This window comes from Lycorma delicatula, chromosome 2 (assembly GCF_047948215.1).
Source record: "Lycorma delicatula isolate Av1 chromosome 2, ASM4794821v1, whole genome shotgun sequence".
NCBI lineage: Eukaryota > Metazoa > Arthropoda > Insecta > Hemiptera > Fulgoridae > Lycorma > Lycorma delicatula.
The window spans coordinates 202,964,594-202,989,596 of record NC_134456.1 but is presented as its reverse complement, the minus strand read 5'-3'; the positions used below and the strand labels follow the sequence as shown (position 1 = coordinate 202,989,596).

Genomic DNA, 25,003 nt, shown 5'->3' with positions numbered 1-25,003 from the left:
TATTTGAACAGTTTAAAATACTGTTCCAACAACTTCTCTGATAACATCTACATTTAACCTACCAATTTCATTTTCTAACTTACCAACCGTTTTCAGACTTTCTTTTTAGAAAATGTAATTCCTGCTTTTTCATTTAACAAAGCTGGAGGTGTGCCTTCCTTGGAAAAATATTCAAGGTAAACTTGTCCCCATTCGGATCTACAGGTGGGGGTCTGCTAAGGAAGAGGTGACCCTTTTTTTAGTTTTCAGGTGACCCTTTTTTAGTTTTCTGGTAACCCCTTCCTTATCGGACCCCACCTGGAGATCTGAATGGGGACTAGTCTACCTTGAATTATTTTTCCAAAGAAGGCATCTCCAGCTTTGTTACATGAAAATGCAGAGAGCTACTTTTCTTGGAAAACAGTTGTTTCCCATTGCTTTCAGCTGCACAGTACTCAGAAGACAGTGATGATATGGCTGTTTTAAGTCTTCCTGACCTACGCCCTTAGCTACTGAAAGAGCTGCTGCCTTATTTTAGGAATCATTCCTTAGTCTGGTTCTCAACAGATACCACTCTGATCTTATCACTGAGCACTCAGCCCCCTCACTATCAGCAAGGTCTCACGATTCATAGAGGGGGCAGTTTTTTGTTATTTGTTTTTAATGAATATCTCTGGAAGAAATTGAATTTAAGTCTATCTTTCCATTAATTTACCAAAAATTTTCCATTAATTTATTACTTAAATATTTACAATACAATCTGTTACATTTACAGTACAAAATCAGAATTGTATTTTATAAATTGACAAGAATGACAATAACTGTGACAAAGAGCTTCATCAAATCTATAATCTGTTTAAAAGTTCAATTACTTAAACCTAAAAAAAGCTGTACATTTTGTTAACATTTCTGATACCCTAAAAAGTAATATTAAAAATATGAATGGAATCTTTTGAGAATAACATTTTTTTTGTAAAAGATAATAAATAAATACAATATAAATGAACAAATAGATTTGAAACTTATTTTTACTCAGTAAAATATTAAACATGTATTGAAGCAATGCAATCAGTTTGCTGATTCCTTGAAAAAAGGGTTTTTTAAGCAAAGCGGTGGTTGTGAAATTTTTAACTTGATAAAGCACTGAATCTTAAAACTAACTATTTTTTCCCATCACATCAGGATTTTTCACAAATTGCAAATTTGTAAAAAAGTTCAGGTGGTGTTTGGATTGAAGATGGAGAGGGTTGGCTCTCTCCATTGCTCTTTTTGATTGCATGGAATTTGACAATTTGACAGACAGGTTGTGACAAGACCTAGGTTTACACTCCAGTTCCTCATGGTCCAGACATACCAGTGCCAATTCCACCAGAAAATTTACCTGATAGATGGTTCTACAAGCTATTTAGATTCAGTACTCAAAAAACAAATACTTTCACAGGATCCATGCAAAAATAAAATTCACATTTCAATCATGAACATTTGACTATATAAATTAACATGACTGACATTTGTCAAAAGAAAAAAGTATTTTCCTGAGAAAACATCTACAAAAGGGATATACTTTACTAGTAAAATAATCGTGATAAAAAATAAATCTGATATAGTAATGAAATAGAAAGTAAAAGAAAAAGACTAGGAAATACTAACTCAATGACATCAGTCTTGCATTTTTGTAAAATTTGAGCAGCGTTATTTCTCTCAACATCATCTGATAGCACCATAGTGCATAAAGTCATGTGTAGTTTATCTGCAGATTGAAACACACTTTCTTCTACTCCTCTATCTTTACACTGCTCCAAAACTTCTTTCTAAACAAAATTAATGTTAAACTTCATTACTATAGGCAAAAAAATGTTACACTGAAAATTAAAAATGAAATTACTATGGATGAAGTCCATATGGAACATAGTGGTTTTCAGAAATAAATGATTCAATTATGATTTGAAGTTGTAAAGTTGGTCAATTGTAATATGAAAATATTACAATATGACTCCATGTAATATGCAAATCTAATTTCACAGTAGAATTTAATCTTGCTTATAAAAATAATTGGGGATGGAGGAGAATACAAGTCTCCATCTATATTCAAAATAAGAGTATAATAAATTTATATTTCCAGCATGAATACTTCAGTAACATTCAGCTGATACAACAATTTTCTTTAATTGGCAACCAATTGAGGACAAAATTAAAAACGTCTAGCCAGATTCCATTGAAGAAATCAATTTGATTTGAATTTTGACAATGATTTGCACAATGAATTAATTCATTGTGCAAACTGATTTCTTTTTCTCAATTTGATTTCATTTCCAATTGATTTCTTTAATGGGATCTGGCTAGACGTTTTAATTTTGTCGTCAATTGGTTGCCAATTAAAGAAATTGTGTTGAATGTTACTAAAAAATCATAGTAGGATTTAGTGATTTATCTCAATTCAATGATTGGATTCAATGGATTTTTTTAATCAGCCAGTGGGAACTCAATTTGCAGAATTCATGCTAGTAATAATTTGATGAAACAATGAATTGAATTTTACTCCATTTGTGCTTAAGATTTTGAGCACAAATACATTTCGTATTATTTAATATTTCTCTCCATCATTTGTAGCACACATATGCTACTTTCCTCTTAGTAGTTTCACTACTCACTACCACTACTTCCACTACTTTTCTCTGATTAGACTAAAGCAAGATCCAGGGTGACAATTCCTTTACTTCTTTATGGTTTGAAGTCTAATATCTTCAAATTCTCAAAAAAAATTAAAAAAAAAAGTATAAATAAAAAAGGAATAAATTAAAGTGCAATATTACATCACTGATTTTCGATTCTTAAAGGTGAATGATATGATTATCAATAAAAAAAATATATTTGGGTGAAATTCAATTTGTTTTCAATAAGATAATTTTTTAAATTATTTAATAAAAATCAGTATAGTTTTTAAACTATACCGATGTCAAAAAAGGTAAGGCACTACGCACATTTCTATTAAAATTTTATTTTGAATAAAATCTTGAATTTTCTTTAAATACAATTTCCATTCAATAAACAAAAACGAAAAAAAAATTGTTACTTATGTGAAACTGGCCAGTATCACGTTTATAGAAATTTACAATTCTTATTATGATTTCATTGTTAATGTAATGCTTAGATTATTGTATATCTATTGCTTATTAAAGAAAATTCTAAAAAGAGATGTAGTGTCTTACCTTGATATCAGTATCATTTATGGTTTATTACATAACTATTTATTGTTTTACATTTTCTATATTTTAAAGTTCCCGTCTATGAAAACATTTTCCAACAATCTTGAAACCACAATAGGGGAATGGATTGTACACTCAACAAGCTGGTGAAACATTCAACAAAATACGTATGAATATCTAAATCCCAGTTTGCCCCATTCACAGATTGTCCTCAATGAAATTAATTATTTTGTGGCCATTATATTTTAAACATAACTTCAAATTTTCAAAATATAACTATTTGTTTAAGTTCAGATGGAAGCTTTATAAGAAATTCATAAATTAAAAATGTCTGCAATTTTGAAATGTATATTAAATGAATTTATATTTAAACCTATGGATTTATATTAAAATATAAATCTCATTTGGATATTTTGAGCATAAATTGAGAAATTGCTTTTTGATATTTATATTAAAATCACTGAAATCTGAATTTGGGAACAAAGCTCTATTTAAAATATACACTAGCATCTTTCTTACAAATTTTTGTGCTTAAATACAACTTCTCAAACACGTTCCCTGACTAAAATCTGGAATGGCTTAATTAAGAAATAAAATTGCCTGCTTATAAGCAAACAGAATTGCATTTTTTTCAGCTAAAATTTTTAATACAAAAAAAATTTTGTGAGAATGCAAACTGTAATAATTATAATAAACTGTAATACAACTTACTTTGAACTCTAGAAATCTTTTTTTAACTTGTTCTCCACAAAATGGAATTGATATAAAGTGGGTGTATTGTTGTCTTCTACGTGCAGTCATTATTATTAAATTTACTCTTCTATATGCTATAAGTATATTATTTTTAGAATTTCCTGTAATAACTGTAAATTAAATAAAACAGATTTAATACATGAATGGATTTTAGAATTTCTTTTTTTAATATATGTACATCTGACTTAGCAGCAATAAAAAAATTACAATAATCATTTTTCAAATTTCTTCACAATTCTTATTTGATCCCTAGCTAGCATTTGGAATGGATCTACTCCTTCACAATTAAAATTTTAATACTTTTTTTTGTAAAAAATTTTTACAAAACTTACCAAATATGTCACACTATTTATTTAAACAAAATTTTCACTTAATAAAAAATATCAGCAGCAGTGATGAGACAAGGAAGTAACAACCTCACCCTCTGTTTTTAAAACAGAGGGATGTTTACAGTGACATGGATGTCATGCAGGCTGAAACAAATACAAAAACCTTCAAAATGAAGGTGAGATTCCAGTCTAGTATAGTGGACTACTTATGCCGCTGTCGCATGCATTTGAGGCATTTTTTTCTGTTGCTGCATTTCCCTCTTCGTGTCTCGAAATTCATTAAATGTATCAACTTAAAAACACTAACCTACTTTTCACACAATTTAGGAATGCAAGCAATAAAAGCTTGTCAATTGACTCACAAAATACACTTTGACATAGTTAAAGCCATCCAGCACTATTCTTGACATCCAAGTTAATCAGGAAGATACAGAGAACATCATAACTGCCTTTTTAGAAGAAGCAGGCCGGCATTGCAATGCATTTGATGTTGATATAACTTGTTGGCTGGTGGACAAGCATAGAAGCAATCATCCCAAAAATAATTCAATCATGGATTCAATCATATCTACAATTTTACAATTTTCTGTTACAATCACCTGCATCTTTGCTGAAAAAATTGTAACGAGAGGTGTTTCATTGGAGGAATGGAGTGAATACTTGCTACAATTAGATCACAAATTAGAAGGCATTGAAGGAGAAAGGGAATTGCAATTGGATATAATTAATTTACATCTATCTTCGTAAATAAATATTGGATTACCCTTCCCACTGAATCTGACAAGTTTGATTCAGAAAGCTGCTCCTTTTTAGAGCTGGTTGCTGCAAATTAACTATTAGGTTAATTATTAGGTTATTATTAATTTCATGGATTAGTTTCAATTGCTAGTGAACATTTACAAATGTTTTGATTGGAGAGAGTCAATACACCAGTCTACCTGGTGAGATTTCAAAATGCTTCTGGTTTCCCAAACTTCTCATGTTTACAGTCACAGATTTTGATTTGGCAAGCCAGTGACACCATGATACTAAAAAAAGCCTGAGCTTAAAACAGCTTGACCTGTGCAACAGTTGAAACAACTGCTATCAGATTGTTGCTTCAAGGTTACGGTAAAGACTATATAATACATATATATACATTCTCAAAACCCTGTTAATTCATTTTTGGACACCCAGTATTACAACCTTCACTAACTATGTAATACCTGAAAATACACCTTTTAACTACAAGAACAAAGGGTACATAAATATTTCTGCAAATATGAACTGAAATTGCAGGTTAAATTACACTAAAGGTGTTTTTTATATAGTTTTTCTACGTACCAATATCTCCATCTTGACCCAATCTTGGTACATTTATTTGAGTTTTAGTTTCAGTTTCTAATCTTTTACGTGTAGCTCCTTTTGTTCCAATTATGAATGGGAAATATGCTCTAAAAAACAAAAGAATGTACAAAAAAAATATTTTAAGGGATTGTACATTTCATAATATATTTTATTAATGCCCTTTTATTGCACCTCTTATCTTTGTATACATTATATATTAATATAAACACTAGAACTTCCCAGGCAGAGATACTGGGAACTAATCTTCATATGAGGAATTTGTACTCTTTATAGTATAACTCTTTGTAAAGGCTCATTACAAAAGCCATACACAGCTGCCATAGATCTTAATATGTGTAAGTTGATGATCACAGATGTGAAGAACTTCTAGGCAACAAGAGTTTATAATTAAGATGACCTGAATCTATGCCAGAGCATGTATATGCTCTGTTCAACAATCTCAATTCAACCGTGAAGGTACAAGTTTCTCAAGTCAGCTTTTGAAAAGATAATCAAACGTGTATCATGAAATGAAATATGTAAGCCACTTACAATGCCAAAAAATGACATGGCTTTGCTGTGCTGGAGTTCTTGAACTACTATGTGAATTGTTGACTAATTAGCTACATCAACTACTACAGTCCTGTGCTTATGGTTTGGCTTGGTTAGTAATAATAACATTGGATTATTACTAACAGGATTATACTTATGTTTAGATTACATATGTAACATGTTTACATTATGTGACTAACAGTAAGAGAACAGCATTGCTGCTTGCCACTTACTGCCTGCCTGCCTGCATGCCTGCATGCCTGCCTGCCTGCCTGCCTGCCTACCTACCTACCTACCTACCCGTTACATCATAGCTACAATCTTACTTACACTTGAGACAAAAGACATTAAGATTGCATTAAATTATTCTCACGAGTTAAACCTCAAAACCAAATGCACAGTTATTTATTAAAAATAATTGCAGTCATGGTAAAAAAGGGTAAAATACGATAAGCAAAGGCAAACTAAGGATAAGCAAATTAATGAAAATTTGCCAAGTCAAAACAAAAATTCTGATATTGCCGATGTTTTACATAGTACAAGGAATGAAAAATTTCCATGAAAATTGGTCTATGCAGTTTTGTTCTTGTACCAAAGCTGTATAGACCAATTTTCATGGAAATTTTAAATTCCTTGTACTATGTACAAGGAATGCATGAATGTCTATACAGCTTTGGTACAAGAACAAAACTGCAGAAAATTGTCAAAGTTTTGTAAATTATCAAAAAAAAAATTATAAAATTTTAACATTTTTATTTCTATGAAAACTAACAAATGCAAAATATGTAACTGATGCAAAATATGCAGCAGAGTCCAGAATATAGAGAGTATAAGAGTTAATTTCACATATGAATAAACAATTCTTTTCATACATACCTAGCAACATGAAATGCAGTTCTGTATCGCTTCCCATCAATTGATTCAATTACACATTTATTATCTTCCTCTTCTTCAGAGTCATTGTAATCAAGACTACAATCTTCTTCTGCAAAAAAATGTTGGTATTTTTACTACAAACAAAATTTACAATAAAAATAAAGTAATATAATTATGATACTTCTGAATTCATCTGAAAGACAGGGGCTGATATCCTAATATGTTAGTATATGGATAACTTTGTACTAAAATAATAAAATCATACTGCATCAAGTAATATTTGATACATAATGGATTAAAAAAGTGCTCATAGCTTAATCATTCTACACTGCTTACAGCACCATGAATATTATTATCAAAACTGTTGGCAACTTCTTTTTATGTGCTATTCGGTCAAACAATAAATCAAGTTAATACTTGATTTAAAACTTGAAACAAAAGATCACTTAATTTTGCAGAAATGTTAAAAAGCTAGCTATCTATAACAGGCTTTATAAAAAAAAGCCATTAATTTATGTTGACCTTTGAAGTACTCCCTTTATATATTGTGCCAGCACTTTTTTCAACCTTCAAAAAGCACCTCTTAATTTTTATTATGGAGTTTAGCTCCTTCAGAAACTCTTCAATGTTGGCAGTCATCCTTTCATGGTTCTTTTCAGCTTTGGGAATAGAAAAAGTCCAAGCAGCCATGTCCAGCAAATACAGACACTGAGGCATCATGAAAAATGGTTGTGTCAAAAATTCATTAATAAGCCATGGAAGTGTGAGGAGATGCATACTATAGTGAAATAGCCCTGAATTCTTTTTCCACAAATCTGGACATTTCTTTGGACTGCTTCATGGAAACAGCATGGCAACTTTTATATTACACCACTCAAAGACAGTGATAAAGCTTTTATTGATCTACTTGACATCGTACCCAAACACCTATGTATCACCCAGTGATACATAAACTGCACATTTGAGCAGTTCTGCAATGTCATTCACTTCATTCATTCTCCTGAGCAATGTTCATTCAGCAATGCTTTTGGTCAAAATTCAATAATTTTGCTGCCATATGTTGTATGCCCAAAACATCTAAAAAAAATTTCTTGGCTTGAGCAAAATGATATGCCAACATCAGCAACCTCTACGATGATTCAGCTATTTAACTTTTTGTTTTTATACACTTGTCCCTCCCTAATGTTCTAAATTTTAAGAATTTAAAAAAAATATTTTTGGCAATTCTTGTATGAATAAAGCAAGCGTTTACAAGGGAGTGAAGAAATTGGAAGATATCCCAGCACAAGTTCTATGCTGTGATGCATTTTATTCCATTCTTAAAATTAGGGACATTAGGGGGATGACAAGTTTATCAATGTAAAATCAACATACAACGTAAAATTTTGCATTGGAACTGGGGAAAACTTCACAGAAACATTTCAACGTTTGAAAAAAGCTTACACAGATGATGCTCTGGGTCCTTATGGAATGGTTCAAGATTTAAAAGTGATCATCAGTCAATTGAAGATGACCCTTGACCGGGAAGGCCTTCGACTTCCACTGATAATACCAATGTTCAGAAAATCAACGATCTGGTGCAAATTGTCAATTGACTGTTAAGAGAACTTCCAGAAGTAGCATCTCAATTGAACAATATGATATTTGACTGAAAAATTGAACATGCAGCACAGAACAAACAATATGCTTGTTAGCAATTTATTGAACAAGCCAATGACAATGAAACATTCATGCAAGTATCATAATGGGAGATGAAAGCTGGGTGTACAGCTGCGACATAGACAACAGTTCAATCACCAAAATGGATTGGCAAAGCAAAGGATCTACACATACCTCAAAGCAAGTCAAGTCAGTCTCGATCCAATGTCAAAGTGACGTTTTTTTAATATTTTAATGGAATTGTAGACTTTTGAATTCTTGCCTCAAGGTGAAACAGTGACATGTATGCATACTTGTAAAAAAGGCATCAACTGTATAGCCTTGATATGCCACAGTCTTATAACAATTTAAAACACCTCTGCGTTTTACTACGGTTATGTGAAAAATCCACAAAAAGAGACCAGAGTTTTGGCGAGACAACTCATGGTTCCTTCACCACAATGTACCTGCACTCTCAAGCTTTGTGCCAAAAATCAGATGACTGCCCTCACTCAGCCTTCCTACTTGCCAGACGTGCTCCTTGTGATTTTTTTCTTATTTCCAAAATTAAAATCAGTGATGTAAGGACACAATTTTGAGACTATTGATGACAAAGGAAATTCATCATGAACTTTATAGGCCATTTAAATGAAGCTATCTGTGAAGTGGAAACACTACTGGGAAAAGTGTGTAAAGAGGTGAAGGGAGTACTTTGAGTCTAAAATGAATGATAAAAGATAAAAAATAAAGTTCGGTTATTTTCTGAACAGACCTCTTTATAAAGCCTGATGGAGGCTAGAACAAACAGCATACAATATTGTACGGATATTATAATATCCACAATTCAGGGACCTCAAGTGTAGAGCTAAAAAAATTCTTTTGACAGTATAACATTCCTCCCTCTTTTAAAAGAGAAAAATGTAAACAAAGTTATGTAGAAAAATCAACTGGGCTGTCATACAAGCTTTCACAGAATTTGTGTAAAATCTTTCAAGACAAAGCTATTAAAATATGAAATAAGTATATGAAAAATCAATACCATAAGTTATAATTGTTTTCTTGTTGCCAGATGAATCATCATTTAAACTAATATTCATTGGATTTATTCTAAAACATCGACCTTTTATGTAGAGTAAATCTGGTTTTAACACATCCATTCTGATCAATCCTGAAAACAAATATAATAAAAAAAAATTAAAAATTTAAAGTCTATTTAAAACTGATTTTTCTAATTAATATAAGTTTATAAATGGTGTACAAAAAACTAACAAAAAAGTGAAATTTTAAAAGATTTGATGGATTATATTTATTCATTAAAATAAATAATAAATGTATTACTAACTATTAAAAAATCTTAGCTAATAAACTTATCAAATTGTACAAATTAACTATGATGAAATTAAATAAAATAAAATGATAAATTAAATTTGCAACAATTGGTCACAGCCATGTATAAATAAATATTTTTCATTTCACATTTAAAAGTTAATAATTGTAAACATAAAAAAATATATATGTAAGCTGAACATATTATGTAATATTAAAATATAATCTAAAATCTACATTTAATTTAATAATCTTTTTAATATATCCATACTGTAATTAAAAATATCTTTACTCTTTGTTTCATTAAAATATAAATAAATTCATAAGTGTAGACATATCTAAGACTAACGTAAAGGAGGAAGTGAAAAATTATTATTTTAATCTTATGCTTACCAAAAAATGTCAGAAAATGAATTCAGCTTGCTGCAGCTCATAATCAGAAAACAAAATATTGTTTCATGAATTACTTAAAACATAACAATACAAACTACATTTTTATTTATATGTAAGAAAATACAAATATTTATTCTATCATTACTTCTGGTTTAGTGCATTTCTCCTTATGTTTCTATAATGCCCATTCTCTTATTCTTAACATACCCTCCACAACTCAAATTCGCAGTTTTGTTTCATTAATCACTGTCTCTCTTTATTCTTTTTATCATCTACACTTCTTTTCTAAAAAATATTTATTAATCCTGGTGCCATAATATAAGGTCCACTCACCTTATTCTTCTCTTCACAATATTTTTCCACAAACTCCTTTCTTCTCTAATTTGTCTTACAACGTTTAAATTTTGTTCCCTATTGACCACCTAATTATCAATATTCTTCTTTAACGTAACATTTCTGAAGCCTTTCATTGTTTTTCTTGTCTCCCTACTGTCCATGTTTCATTGCTAGGTGCAATGCTCAACAAAAATATTTTTAAGAATTTCTTTGTAATTCTTAATTCTGTTTAATTTGATTAGATTTACGATAGAAAAACACACCATTAATTAATAATTTTTTAGGTTTTCCTGTTAATATTTCCACATGTTTTAAAGTAAAAATTAATAGCAAAAAAATAATAAGTGTAAATATAAGATAATAATAATCATAGTGATACAACTAAATCCTCTGTTTTTCTTTTGTTTTTCATCTTTTTATTGCCTTAAATGATTAATGGGAATCTTCAGGAGCGATTTAATTTAGATACTGAGAATCTGAAATTTTGTTATTTTCTCCAAATAAAATACAGTTAATAGGACTGGAGTGAAGACTTTAAATTTTTTTTTAGAAAATGTTAAATATAATATCATTAAGCAAGTAGTAAACAAGTAAACATAAAATATACATTTTATGTTAATATGATACTGTTCACTGGACGGTATCCCTTTAAGTATTCTGATATGAAGAATAATTAACAAGGAAATTATGTGTAATAAGAGTCATTATCTGATCCAATGATAAATACATTTGCAAGAAAAGTTTAGATCACAGGGTTCAATTTTATTTTACCATGTGAACAATTATTTTATAAACATTTTTATATGCAACAAGTTAGAAATCTTTGATGAATTTATGAGAGATTACTAACATTTTTTCAATTAATAGAAATACATGAAACTACAAATTTGGACAAAAACAAAAATTAAATAAGATCACAAAAAAAAATCATTAAACTCATTTAATTCAATTCATTGGTTAGTTGAGTGCTTAACATTACAGCTAATCAACTATTGTGTGATCTGTAGGAATCTATTTAAAATTCAGTTAAAAGGAATGAACTGAATGACTCTTAGTTTTTAGACTGATACAAAAAAAGCAGTTATCACAATGAAATCGATAAATAACTTGGATTAAGATTTTGATTATCATATAAAATATGTTCATGAATATATATATTTTTTTAATTTACTAATCATATAATTATTAAAATTACAATAACAAACCGATACACCAACAGTTTTTTATTAAAAATATTAAATCTATTTATACGTAAAAATAATTGCCTATCAAGTTCTTTACTTATCTCTTACGGCAGAATGTTTTTTGAAAAATAATGGTTAAAATATTGCAATAATTCAGTAAATAAATATATATATATTGCAATAATCATACTGCAAATATATAAACTGCAATAATTATTTGCTTTCTGTACATTGAGGTAACAGGAATTCAAGACTTTACCAAACTTAGTGATGATTACCAAATGTAGTTAATTAATGTATGATAACCTTATTTTGAATAGTTTTTATAAAACCAGATTTCTTTACTTACTTTAATATTAATTATATGCTCAACCTATGACAAACAGTTTCCGAACAATTTAAGTGATTCTCTTGTAATCAGTACAAACCTTTGAATCCAATTTGTTTAAAACATGTCCTTAACAATTAAAAAAAAACGAACTAATTTTCTCTACTGTAAAACGATTAAAACAATATATATTAAGATCATGCACCAGAGTATTTTTTGTAAAAAAAAAAAAAAAAAATTAAAATAAAAAATTACATAAATATGTAATAAGTGGCGATATGATCTGAAGTCTGTATATTATCTTAAAGTGTCAAATGTTCTGAGTTGCAATTTTGGATAAATAAACGCAATATGTATATATTGAATATTAAAAAGAAAACGTTCACAGTTACAACAATTATGATAAGCAATTTGACAAAAAAATGTATAATTGGAAGTTAATTTACTTTTAAAATGAGAATGATAAAATATTAACACAATTTCAAAATTATTCTGATCTAAACTATCAGTTGGCAAAATAGTGATATAATTAAATTTAAAATGTTCAAGTTGTTAGATATTAAAAAAAACATATATATATATCTCCATCAACTCAATGGTGTCTTCTGTAAGATTCTCCTGCAATACAATTGCCTGGTTTGTTATAATCTGAAGTTTTTATTACAATTCCAGTGATGTAAATGTCTAGCCACTTTCACTATCTCCTTATCCTACAATGCAGTTATCATGTATTTCAGTAATTTTTATTGAATCTTATAAAACCACCTAAAAATATATATGGGGAGGAAATGCCAGTAATTACCAAATATAGTTTTGATAAAAAACATAAAGATCTTGTCTTACACAATTTTTTAATATTTAATGATTTACATTAAATGTAAACAAATAGTAATAATAATAGTAATTTTTATTTTAGTTATTAAAAAAAAAATTATGTTTTTTTTACAATCATTTTTTTTCTTACAGCTATGTTCTTCTAAATTTAAACAAAACAATCAATACTCCTTTCTTACACAAAAAATCAGACAATAATGATCTAAATAAAAACTGTCAAGTCCTAATTTTTTTTTCAGATGACAGGCATCAACTGCTTTGGTCGTTTTGCCCTATGAAAATGAAAATTTGTAACATGTAAAATGCCATGCCTGACTGGGGATTTGAACCCAAGACCTTAGATGAAAGACTGATACTAGCACTCCGCCACATAGATTGGTAAGTCCGATTTAATATTACATTATTGTAAGTTTTCAAAACAGCAAAGATTACATTTTAAAATTTTTTACTAGAAAAGCCAAAATTAAACAACAATAAAATAAAGTTAATTGTCTTAATACTACTGTTCAGGCAGCACTGCTGTCTGGCACCATGTGATGTTAAACATTAGTTTTTCCTTCTTTTCAACATAATTTGTTTGTGTTTTATTAAACATCTGTTTTTATTGATTAATTGTTAGTGTGTAACACGCAACCATACAATACGGCTTAGTTACCAACTTGTTGGATTCACTCTTATTATATTATCATAAGATGCATTAAATTATGGCAGGCAGTATGTTGAGGCACAGCTCCTGACGATTCACTCAGCTCCATATCCATTTGAGGCCCCGGTCCTCCGCAAGCAAGGTCTTGGAGGTCTCCACAGGGGTAGTGGAGCGGCCTAGTGCTGCGGATTGGCCTAAAAATCCGGCTGAAACCTGTCACGAGTTGTGAGAGGAAGACTGCGGTCGGATCCGCACAGGGAGTGCGCGGCAATGGGGGGAAAGCCAAACCCGAAGGGCAGCTTCCCGCGAAGTCTAGGAAGGCGGAATACAGCGGTGCGGTGATCGGCCCTCAACGGGAAGTTGCCAGAGGGAAGCCTGCTATGCAGCAGGAGAACTCTGGGTCCGGTAGTCTTAGGCGGATAGAGGAGATGCAAGCAGAATGGTCCAAAATCTCCTTTAAAAAGGAGTCGAGGGTTGCACTGGAGCTTCGACAGTTAGTCGAAGCTCCTATTTCAGTCAATTCACTCCTATTAGTTAGTCGAATTCACTCCTATTTGAGTGAATTTGGGTTATTGGTTTCGGGTCTGGAACTTACATGTGAGGGACTCCAGGGCGCCAACCTTGCCTTGGATTCGGTTGTATCACGGTTATCCGGCACGGTCGACCAGGTAGTGGAGAGAGTTAAGGGTTTCAAGCCGGTAACGGGTGAAGCTCTTGGCGAGCTCCACAAGTCTATTAAACTTGGAGGAGAAGGTGAAAAAGCCTGTCTCCTTCGCCGCAGTAGCTGCCGCGTCTGCGCCTAAGCGGATTGGTCCACCGCTGCCAGCCCAGGCGCCGGCGGCCAAAATTAAACGGACACTGTCAAGGTGGTACTAATAAAACCTGGTCCGGGGGATTCGTTGGTAGCGACGTAGCGAACCCTTAAGAAGGTTCTGGACCCGAGGAGAGAAAGGATCCAAGTCTCCCGGGTTACAAAAACAAGGTACAATGGCGTTATTTTGGAAGTCGTAAGTGCGCGGCAGGCGAAACAGCTGCTGGAGGCCGACGTTCTGATAAAGAACGGGCTGAAGGCTCAGTTGCTGGCCGAGCGGAGGCTGCAGATATTGGTGTATGATATGCAATGGGCGACAAGGGTAGAGGAGCCCGAAATCCTCAAGGCCGTGCACGGTCAAAATCCGTTATTGGATATGGTCGTCAAACATTTCCATTGGGAAACCAAGGTGTTTCGGCAGCTGGGGAGGAAGGAAGTCCCAAAGAGTCACTGGATGTTGGAGACCTCGTCAAAGATCCGGCAGGTCTAGGTGGCCGGTGAACGTTTGTTTTTCGGGTGGACCTCATGAAGGGTCGTCGACCATAAAGAAATCGCCCGATGCTTTAAGTGTCAGCGCTTTGGTTACACCTTTCTTCGCTGTAGAGCGAAGAAAAGCTTGGCAGCCAATTGCCCTGGCACGTGCGCCGCCTGTACCTTGGTGAAAGGCAGCGATGCTGGACACCGAGTCGGGGGTAGGCAGTGCAGGACGTATAATATTGGACGGACAAGAGCTGTAAAAAACACAGCTTATGGCGACGCCTGAATTGGGGGAAGTCTTTGAGAACAGACTCCACCATGTTGAACGCTTGCGCCTGGGGAAGTTGAATCTGTATCATACCCGGGCGGCCACCAGTGAAGCCATGAGGCTTCTTGAGGAGTACAACCTCGAGATCCTCTTGGTCCAGGAGCCGTACACGGTTGCGGATAGGGGGGTCGGCTTCCAAGAATGGTTGTTATTCATTCTCGTGGGGAATGCCGCTCTCCGCCATCTTGATTGGCTTAGATTCGTCGGGTGCCTTCTGGATGTCCCACTGGTCAGATGAGAAATTCATGTCGTGTGAATTCCAAAGGGTACGCTCGATGTCGTACTAGTATCGAGATACTTCCAGCTTGGATGGAGTAAGTATCGATGACTTGCTGGCGAAGTTGGGCAGGATTCTGGACGGTCTCCCAGGTACCAGAGTGCTGGTTACTCTGGACGCTAATGCCAAGTCTTCCACCTGGGGTTCACTATTCACTGACCCCAGTCTCGAACAGTTCGTGGAAGCCAGGAACCTCTACTTGATTAATGATGCAGAACAACCGCCAACTTTCTCTTCCGAACGGGGAGAAGTTTACATTGACGTCATTTGGTGACGGGCGACTTGCTGCGAGTACAAGTAGTTGGACCGTCTGACCAGAGGCCAGTGTGAGCGATCATAGGCTTATAACCTATGAGATCGATTACGGAGGCGGTCTAAGAACTCCAGATTCGGGTCGCTATTCACACACCATTCCCTGGCGTGCGGGCTATGGATCCCACAGATATAGATAGAGTGGTTTCTCGAATGGCACCAGGGATTGACCAACTTGATCCGGATATTTTCTATCATCTGCTGCCTGTCATAAGAGAACCGCTTGGCAGGCTGTTCTCGGGGTGCCTTAGCTGGGGCTTCGTTCCGGCTTGCTGGAAGTTGGCTTTGGTGAGCCACCTCTTAAAATCAGGAAAGTATCCTATTGAGGTCAATAGTTATCGACTCAACAGCTTCTTGCCGGTTATCGGTAAGTTGCTGGAAAGACTGGTTGTGGAACGGCTCTGGGAAAACATCGATATGAACTCTTTTCTAAATCGAAGCCACTATGGCTTCATGGAAGGGGAGGATTACCGAGGATTGGATCTTAAATGCTCCTGCCGAGGTGGAAAGCGCAGACTGTAAACATGGCAACCTTTCTTGACACAGAGGAAGCATTTCCTTCCTTGTGTTGGAGTTCTGTAACCTATGAGTTGGAAAGACGCAATTTTCCGTAGCCCTACAGGCCGTAGTACGTGACTACTTGTCTAACTGCAAGGCTCTGTTTAAAAATGCGCACCTAGTTGTGGAAAAATCCGTCACCAGGGAAAGACCGCATGGTTCCTTTCTCGGTTCCTTGCTGTAGAACCTGGTCTTTGACGGATTTCTGGGTTTGACATTCTCAGAAGGGGTCACGGCCCAGGCTTTCGCCGATGACTGTCTCCTATTAGTTCGTGGTAATTCACGACGGCAGCTAGAAGATCAAGAGCAGGCGGCTTTGTCAACCGCGGGGGTGCTGGATGGACATGCAAAATTTAAGGATTTGTGTGCCCAAGACGAAGTACACGCTTCTCAAGGGTGCAGACAAATTATCGTACAGTCGTAGCCCCCACATTAAGTATAAAGGCTGTGTAGTCACCCGAGTTACAGTTCATAAGTACTTCAGTACTATAAGTAATTCAGATTTCACCTTGGGGAACAGATAAGTCACATAGTTCCTCATCAGGCGAATAGGGCGGATGGTCTAACACTGGGATGTTATACTTGGCTGGAAATGTCTTGACAGACAATGCAGAATGAGCCGGTGAGTTGTCTTGTTGAAGAACCTTTCACTTCTTTTTCCGTAATTCGGGTCGTTTTTTCTTATTTTTTTCAGGGAGTTGAGTAAGAACCTCAAGTTAGTAATGGTGATTAATAGTTTGACCTTCAGGAACCCAATGAAGATACACAATCCCATGAATATAGAAAAATAACAAGACCCGGGTGAACATCACTTCAACGTCTTCTCAGCCATCTTGGAAACGCTTAACCACTCAAAAACCCGCGCACGTGATAACTATTCGTTGCCATATACATTTTTTTAATAAAAGATAAGTTTCAGTATCGGTTTTTACAAGTTTGATATGAAATTTCACGACAATTCTTTGCTTTTATATAACACGTCATTTTTTTGGTAAAATAAAAAAACAGATGTTATCCAAATGAAGGCCACGGCGAGACTACCATGCCTAGAGAAACCGGAGTGACAACAATCGAAAGAGAAGGTTTCACGCTACACAGCTGTCGGTCGTACGAATTTGGCGCATGCACAGTTCTTCTGTAGCAGTATTAGTATCATTATTAATAGGCGCACCTCGTATATTGACACAAATAGAAGCGACTTAACTCTCGACCCCTTTGAACATAATCTTCAAATTAATGTGATCCCCAACCTCTAACTTCACGATACTTCTTAATTAAGAAGTGTCTGAATGTCTTCTTACTTCTCTAATTCTAATGTAACTGATGTACCTTTAAACAGACTTAATAGAAGGCAGTTAGTTCAGCCAAACCAGTAAGTATTCAGACCACTTGGCACCGATGGTCTTCCGATTACCTATTTCAACTTCAACAACGTTCCAAATGAAGAGCTGAGCATACATCGTTTCAACCTGGAACTCTAGTTTTATTAAAATAGAATAACTCGCCACCACAGCAGCCGAAACTAGGCGTTATTGATGATATACATCAAGGACCTGACAACCTCGTTTGTTATATACAATTCGAACACCAACAGGGATTTGTCAAAGATTCATGTCCAAGATATGCCCATTACCCATCAATGACCGAGACATTTTTTATTGTTGTTTAATTTAGTAATTATTCTTGTTCGTTATTTTTTATATTCAGTTTCATGTTTTTGAACTTTAAAAAATCATACTGATTTCTGGGGGGCGGTATGTTCAGGCAGCACTGCTGTCTGGCACCATGTGATGTAAAATATTAGTTTTTCCTTCTTTTCAACAAAATTTGTTTGCGTTTTATTAAACATGTGTTTTTATTCATTAATTGTTAGAAGGTAACATGCAACCATACGATACGGCTTAGTCGCCAACTTGTTGGATTCACTCGTATTATATTATCATAAGATGCATTAAATTATGGCAGGCAGTATGTTGAGGCACAGCTCCTGACGATTCACTCGGCTCCATCTACACTATACAGGGCGTTTCATAATGTTCTTCGGAGTTTCGAAAATTCATTAACAAAAAACTATTTCACTCATAAGAATAAAACAAGTACTGTACGAAAGAATACTTCAAATAGTTTTTTCCACATATAGTAGGCAGTTAGTAAACCATTTGCTCACTAGGCGTCGACATAGAGAAAATGGCTACCACGGGAAGCGAGAATTCGTTTTGTGTGTTAGAATTTCACCTATCTAAGTCAGTAATTTCTGTGTAACGTGCGTTTGCGTTGAAATTTCATAAGGAGCCACCAAGTGACAATTCAATTTATGCGTGGTATAAACATTTCAGTGAAACCGGTTGCTTGTGCAAGCGAAAATCAACTGGTCGTCCATTAAACTCAGAAGTCAATGTCGAACGTGTGCGTGCAAGTTTCATTCGCAGCCCGTCAAAATCGACTGCGGCTGCAAGCAGAGAATTAGGAGTACCGAAAACAACAGTGTGGAGAGTTCTCCGTAAACGTTTATTATGTAAACCGTACAGTCTTCAATTAATCCGGCGTCTTTTTGATGAAGAAAAAACACGTAGGCTCGATTTTTGTTTACAGTTACAGGAAAAGATGTTGTTAGATGAAGGTTTTCTAAACAAGATAATTTTCAGCGATGAAGCTATTTTCCATATTAGCGGCAAAGTAAACAGTCATAACGTGCGAGTTTGGGGAACTGAAAACCCACACGCTTATGTGGAACGCATTCGGGATTCTCCGAAAGTAAACGTTTTTTGTGCGATCTCTCGTGAAGCAGTGTATGGGCCGTTCTTTTTTTATGGAAACGACAGTAACCGGCATGATATACCTGGATATGTTACAATTATGGCTTATGTTTCAGCTACTAAACGACTTTATTTTCCAGCAAGATGGTTGTCCTGCCCGTTTTCATAATGAGATTCGACAGTACTTTAACACAACATTACCTCGACGCTGGATAGGACGTGCGTCTGAAGAAGACCAACACATTATGCTGTGGCCACCAAGATCACCAGACCTCACGCCATGTGATTTCTTTCTCTGGGGGTTACGTGAAAGATAAGGTGTTTATCCCACCGATGCCGCAAGATATAGCTGAGCTAAAGGATCGCATAATCAATGCAATCAACTCTATCCAAAATGAGTTGAAAAAGACTTTCGTGTTGATGTGTGCCGTGTCACCAAAGGAGCTCATATTGAAAATTTGTAGATTTTAACAAAAACTGTTTGAGTCCCTGCATCACCTCGTACAACTTTCATTTATGTAAGTGAAATACATTTTTTGTATTGAATTTTTGTAACTCCTAAGAACATTATGAAAAGCCCTGTATAAGCCGGCTCAGCACTAGAATCTGCTAGTCTCAATCTATCATTCGAAGTTTCATATTTTACACCTCATACAGTAACATGTACATACATTAAATTATATTTATTTTTCAACAATATAATACGACATAAATCATGAACATTTTAATATACAATTGTTATTTGGAATCAGTATTTGTTTTATTTACAATCCACTTAACATAAACGAAACTACTATAAGAACAAATTGAATCATCATTAATAAATCGGCAAATAATATTAAAGTTAAAAAAAAAAAATAACAGTATGATAATTATTTAGTTTCTTTTATAAATTATATCGTAATATCATCAATACAACAAAACATCATTTTATTTCTATTTGCCACCTCATACTTTTTCATAATTTACTTATTTTACCCACATATGATGTTATTCTTTCTTAAACGGTTTAAATTTAATCTACCTAGAACTATCCTTTTTTATATTTTTTCATCCTCTAATTCAAATTATTTGCATTATTTTCAACTACAACTTTGAATGTTCATTTCCACCTATTACATTTTTTTAAATTACACTTCCTGGTTAATAAAAAGTATTTCAAAATTTTAGTAAACGTAGCTATAAAATTATACGTTATTGGATTTTAATTTTATTTTATTAATAATAGAGTATATGTTTTAATTTGATTTTCCCCCAAATAATTATTATACTTATTCCCATTAACATTATTATTTCTTCCATCTATTTTTAAATTGTATACTTGATTATGATTTATTATTAATTTGGTAAAAAATTAATCTTTACACCATGTTGTTTTAAAATGTCACAGGCAATTATTTTAATCACATCTAAATTAACAATTAAAAATAGTATAAACATAATCATATTAAAATTTAGATCTATGATAGTTTAACTTTTTACTTCATGCTTTGGTAGTTAAAAATGATACCAAAATTTTGTGATGGGAGTTTCCTAAATTTGGGTTTCAAATTCAATCTGTTCTAATTTTATTTGATTAATAGCATTAATTTCAGATCCTGAATAAATATAATTACTGTATATAACTTATTTTCTATTTTTATTTCAACCAAATTGTATCCCTTAATTTTATGTCTGTACTTCAACCAACAACTCTTAAATTTAATATTTATAGATTTTTTCATTATTATAACAAACTGATTTCCATCATATACAGACGGCATCACACTGACAGAAATTAATTTTTTATACATTGTGTAATTTGCTTTTCTGCGTGAACATCAGTTATTATTTTAGGCCTTTTGGTACCTTATCATATCCCTTCATCATGTCTTACTAACCTTTATAAAAATTTCCATTAGAACTATTTCTTTAATTTGTATTATTTCTACCATAACCTTTATGCCTATAAATAATCACCAAACTTTTCTTACTATTAAAAAAATTACACCTTTCATTTTACTATCAAACTGAAACATTATTTTCATTTTGGTATGCATTGTGAATTTTATTGTAATTAAAACCTCATCCATGTTTATTTTTGGCATTCTTGTACTAGTACATTTATTCCAAACCTATTTGTCTCTTTATTTTTATAAAATTGCTTCAACCTAATCGAAAACATCATAAAATCTTCTGAAGTAGTAATTATAACTCATAATTGAGCTTTGTTTAAATCACTTCAGAATGCTGACTTAAAATTATCTTGATTTACCTTCAGTTATTAATGTAAGTAAATTTTAAGCAATATTGAATTTATTTAATAAATACTTTGCATAAATAAGATTTCCAAATTTCAAACTGTTTTTAACATCCTGAATACATTCAGACCAAGATTTAGTACATAAATGTTCAATGAACTCATCCAAATTGATTAACCGAGTCTTCAATAATATTCATAACTATTCCCCATTAATCTATTATACTAATTTGAATAGATTCTTTTAATTTATAAATTAATTCCACACATTGTAAAAACTAATATTTAATCTCACATTGCCTTCTGTTTCCCTTTTGTAATATATCATACTAACATATAAATCTGAAAGTTTGTTTCTAGTCAATCATCTACAAACTATTGCATCAATTTTGATGAATCTTTTTTATCTTATTATTTTTTTCATAGAGAAACAAAATGGCTAATAAAACCTGATATCATATGTTAATTTTTGAAAAACAAACAAATTTTGAAATTAATATCAGTTTGTGGAACATGCAAATTTCTTTATTTAGTGAGTATTATTGTGATTTCAATTAATCTTTTATTTATAGAGAAACAATACAGTACAAAAAACCTGCAAGCTGAACTTTAAGCAGCACCCAGTACTATCAAGAATGAAGATCAAACAAATAAGCGTTGAAGGGCTCAAGCTATACGTCAACCAGAAGGGGGGTTAGCTGCTAATATATGCATATGTATATATATATATATATATATATATATATATATATATATATATATATTTATAATCTAATTAATTATAAAATCAAAACTACCAGATACACAGTATGTTAAAAGTAAGACACTTACAAACTGCAGTGCTTTTGAAGATTTACTTCATCTGCAGTTAAAATTAAAAATGACCCATAACATGAAGATATATATATATATAATCAATCAGCATAATCTGCCTTGCCACATAATATTAAAACCTCTTTCTCATACAATGGCGTGACAATGAGAAAATTATTATTTCAATAAGAATTCACATAATAATATTTCAATAAGAATTATCACTCATTGACATGCCATGGTATGAGAAAAAAGTTTTAATATTATATGTCAAGGGAGTGTATGATGATTTTACGTTTAATTTCTAATTTTACTTGCTAATGAAATAAATCTTCAGAAGTGGAACAGTTATTAACTGTATCATACTTTTAATGTACGTATCTGATTTTATAATTGAATAATATTATTCAATACAGTAGGAAAAAATATTTGAAAAAACTTATGTAACCAAAGTCTGTCTGTCTGTATGTTCTTGCATCACATGAGAACTAACAGAATGCTTTCAAATATGCAGGATACTTATATGTTATTCCAGGTAAGGTTTTAAACTGCAGATGGAGGTCCTAGCCCCCTTGGTGATGAAGTTGTCAATTAACAACATATATTAAAGAAAAAAATTAATAATTACAAATTAAATTAAGTTGCAACATTTTCTTTGTTAAAGGTCTGTGTACTTTTAGTTACTACTATTCTGGCTTTTGTAATTAGTTTTTCAGGTTTCTTTAATTGTTATTTATCAGGATTATTCTCACAACTTTGAGGGTAATGAACATTGCACCAGTCCTGGTGGGAATGGTGAGTGAAGTGAGCTCTGCGGCCCTGGGATAGGACTCAAGGCTTGCCTGCATGCCAACCTGGGCCATGGGGATCCAGGGGGCTGAGCCCCTTGGTTAGACAGTTGGGTGAACAAAGTGGTGAGCCCCAACCAGTATATATATATTCTGGGGTTCAGCCTAGGTGAACCCCAGAACCAACTCAGGGGCTCCTTGAGGCCGCCCTCAGGGCCATAGAGCTTGCTTTGCTCACCATTCTTAGCAGGGAGACAGCATCTTGGACACCTGTAGAGCTCATCTTGGTCACTGTTCCTGTCTATCCAGTGGGCTCCATTCCCTGGACCACTGCACTGTTTGTTATCCTCATTATTGTGAGCATAATACTGATAAATAACAATTAAAGTATTCATCTTTATAGAAATCTGAAAAAGAAACTAAATTACTAAATTATAAAATAATTGACATAAGCTTTTATAGCTTTGGTTACTGTGGTAACTGGTAGCTATAGCAACTAAAGTACTAATCTCTGATGATGAAAAATTCATAACTTATTTACTTTTTCTTGCCTGCAGGCAGAAATATAATAATGAAGTAAAAGGGCTAATCTTTTTTTCTTTAACGAATATCTTTAATTTAAAACTTCAACCTCCTTGAGAATGAAGAAATATGAATATTTTAACCTTCAAGGGGCTAGAGCCTCGGTCTGTGGCTTAAAACCTTCCATGGTATACTAATTTATCCCTTTAAATTTGAAAGCGATAGATTCTTTGAGATTTAGTTCTGAGAAATGGAATCTCGAGATTTCTCAAAATGAAATATATCAATAAACCTTAATTCAGTTATGCCAAGAAACATGGGTAAAAATTTGGAAACGATTGATTGAGTAGTTTTTGTTTATCCCGAACAAACAAAAACCCTTTTTGTCTTTATATAATAATATAGAATGGATAGATCTTATTTAATGTTAATTTAATTCTATTATTTTTGTAATATTATTCATTCAAATGATTTGAATCGTTCAGTTTCAACCAGCTCATACAGTGATAAAGATTCACAGTTAACAGTTAATTAATTTAATTCATTAAAGTTTGTGCTTCAACCGGAAAAATCCCCACTACTACATACATATTTTTTAGTTAAAATATATCTAAAATCATTTTTAGTTATGACAAGAAACTTGGTAAAAATTTGGTTGAGATTTATCTGGTAGTTTTTTTGTTTATCCTGAACAAACTTAAAACTCTCTCCATTTTTATATAATACTATATACATCTTATAGTAAGTACCATCCTCTATTTTTCTTTCAAGATCTTCAAAATTTTATGATTTAATTAAATCTAATTCCCTCATTAATTATATGTTTGCTTTCTACTTCTGGTATAAAGTTTATTATTTCTTCTTGTTTTCTGTTTAAATTTTCATTTAATGTATTTTGGAATAAATTTTTCACATTAATTTTTAATAACAGTTTATCATTAAATCATTTATATTTTTTATTAGATTTCATAATTTTATTAAAATCACAATTTATTTTCCATCACAATATGTCATTTTTCATCTTAAAAAGCTTTTTTTATTTCACATCATAAATGTCAAACTTAATCAAATTACTTAATATAAGAAAAAAATATTTTACACACAGAGTTGAATGACAAGTTTTGGTGAGAGTACTGTATAACTTACAAACGACATAACTTTGGTAAGACATTTCCTACAAAAAAATTTTAATTGGAATGAATAACTTAAGTCCTAAATAAAGTAGTATATTCCAAATTACATCAAAATTGGAGGTGTCTCTAATTTTAAAAATTTACCAGAAAGCAATCAAAACAAATATAGCTACTATTTGCAATTTTAGATAAAATAAAACCAAAAAAGTTTTATGACAACAGACCTTAATGATATAACTAATATTTTAATTATTCACTTACCCAAGTTCACTTACCCTGACAG

At 32.6% G+C, this 25,003-nt stretch overlaps 1 protein-coding gene across 1 annotated transcript in view; it reads right to left on the bottom strand.

Moving 5' to 3' along the window:
* The window catches only part of LOC142319583 (activating signal cointegrator 1 complex subunit 1), a 36,147-nt gene that overhangs the window by 8,907 nt on the left and 2,237 nt on the right, over nt 1-25,003 (bottom strand). Inside the window, exons 2-6 of the mRNA XM_075357038.1 lie at nt 9,699-9,827; nt 7,022-7,130; nt 5,591-5,700; nt 3,897-4,048; nt 1,630-1,790 (exon numbers count right to left, since the gene is read on the bottom strand). Of these exons, the coding sequence (XP_075213153.1) occupies nt 1,630-1,790; nt 3,897-4,048; nt 5,591-5,700; nt 7,022-7,130; nt 9,699-9,816 (650 nt within the window). The 5' untranslated portion in view covers nt 9,817-9,827. The remainder of the gene's footprint in view (nt 1-1,629; nt 1,791-3,896; nt 4,049-5,590; nt 5,701-7,021; nt 7,131-9,698; nt 9,828-25,003) is intronic.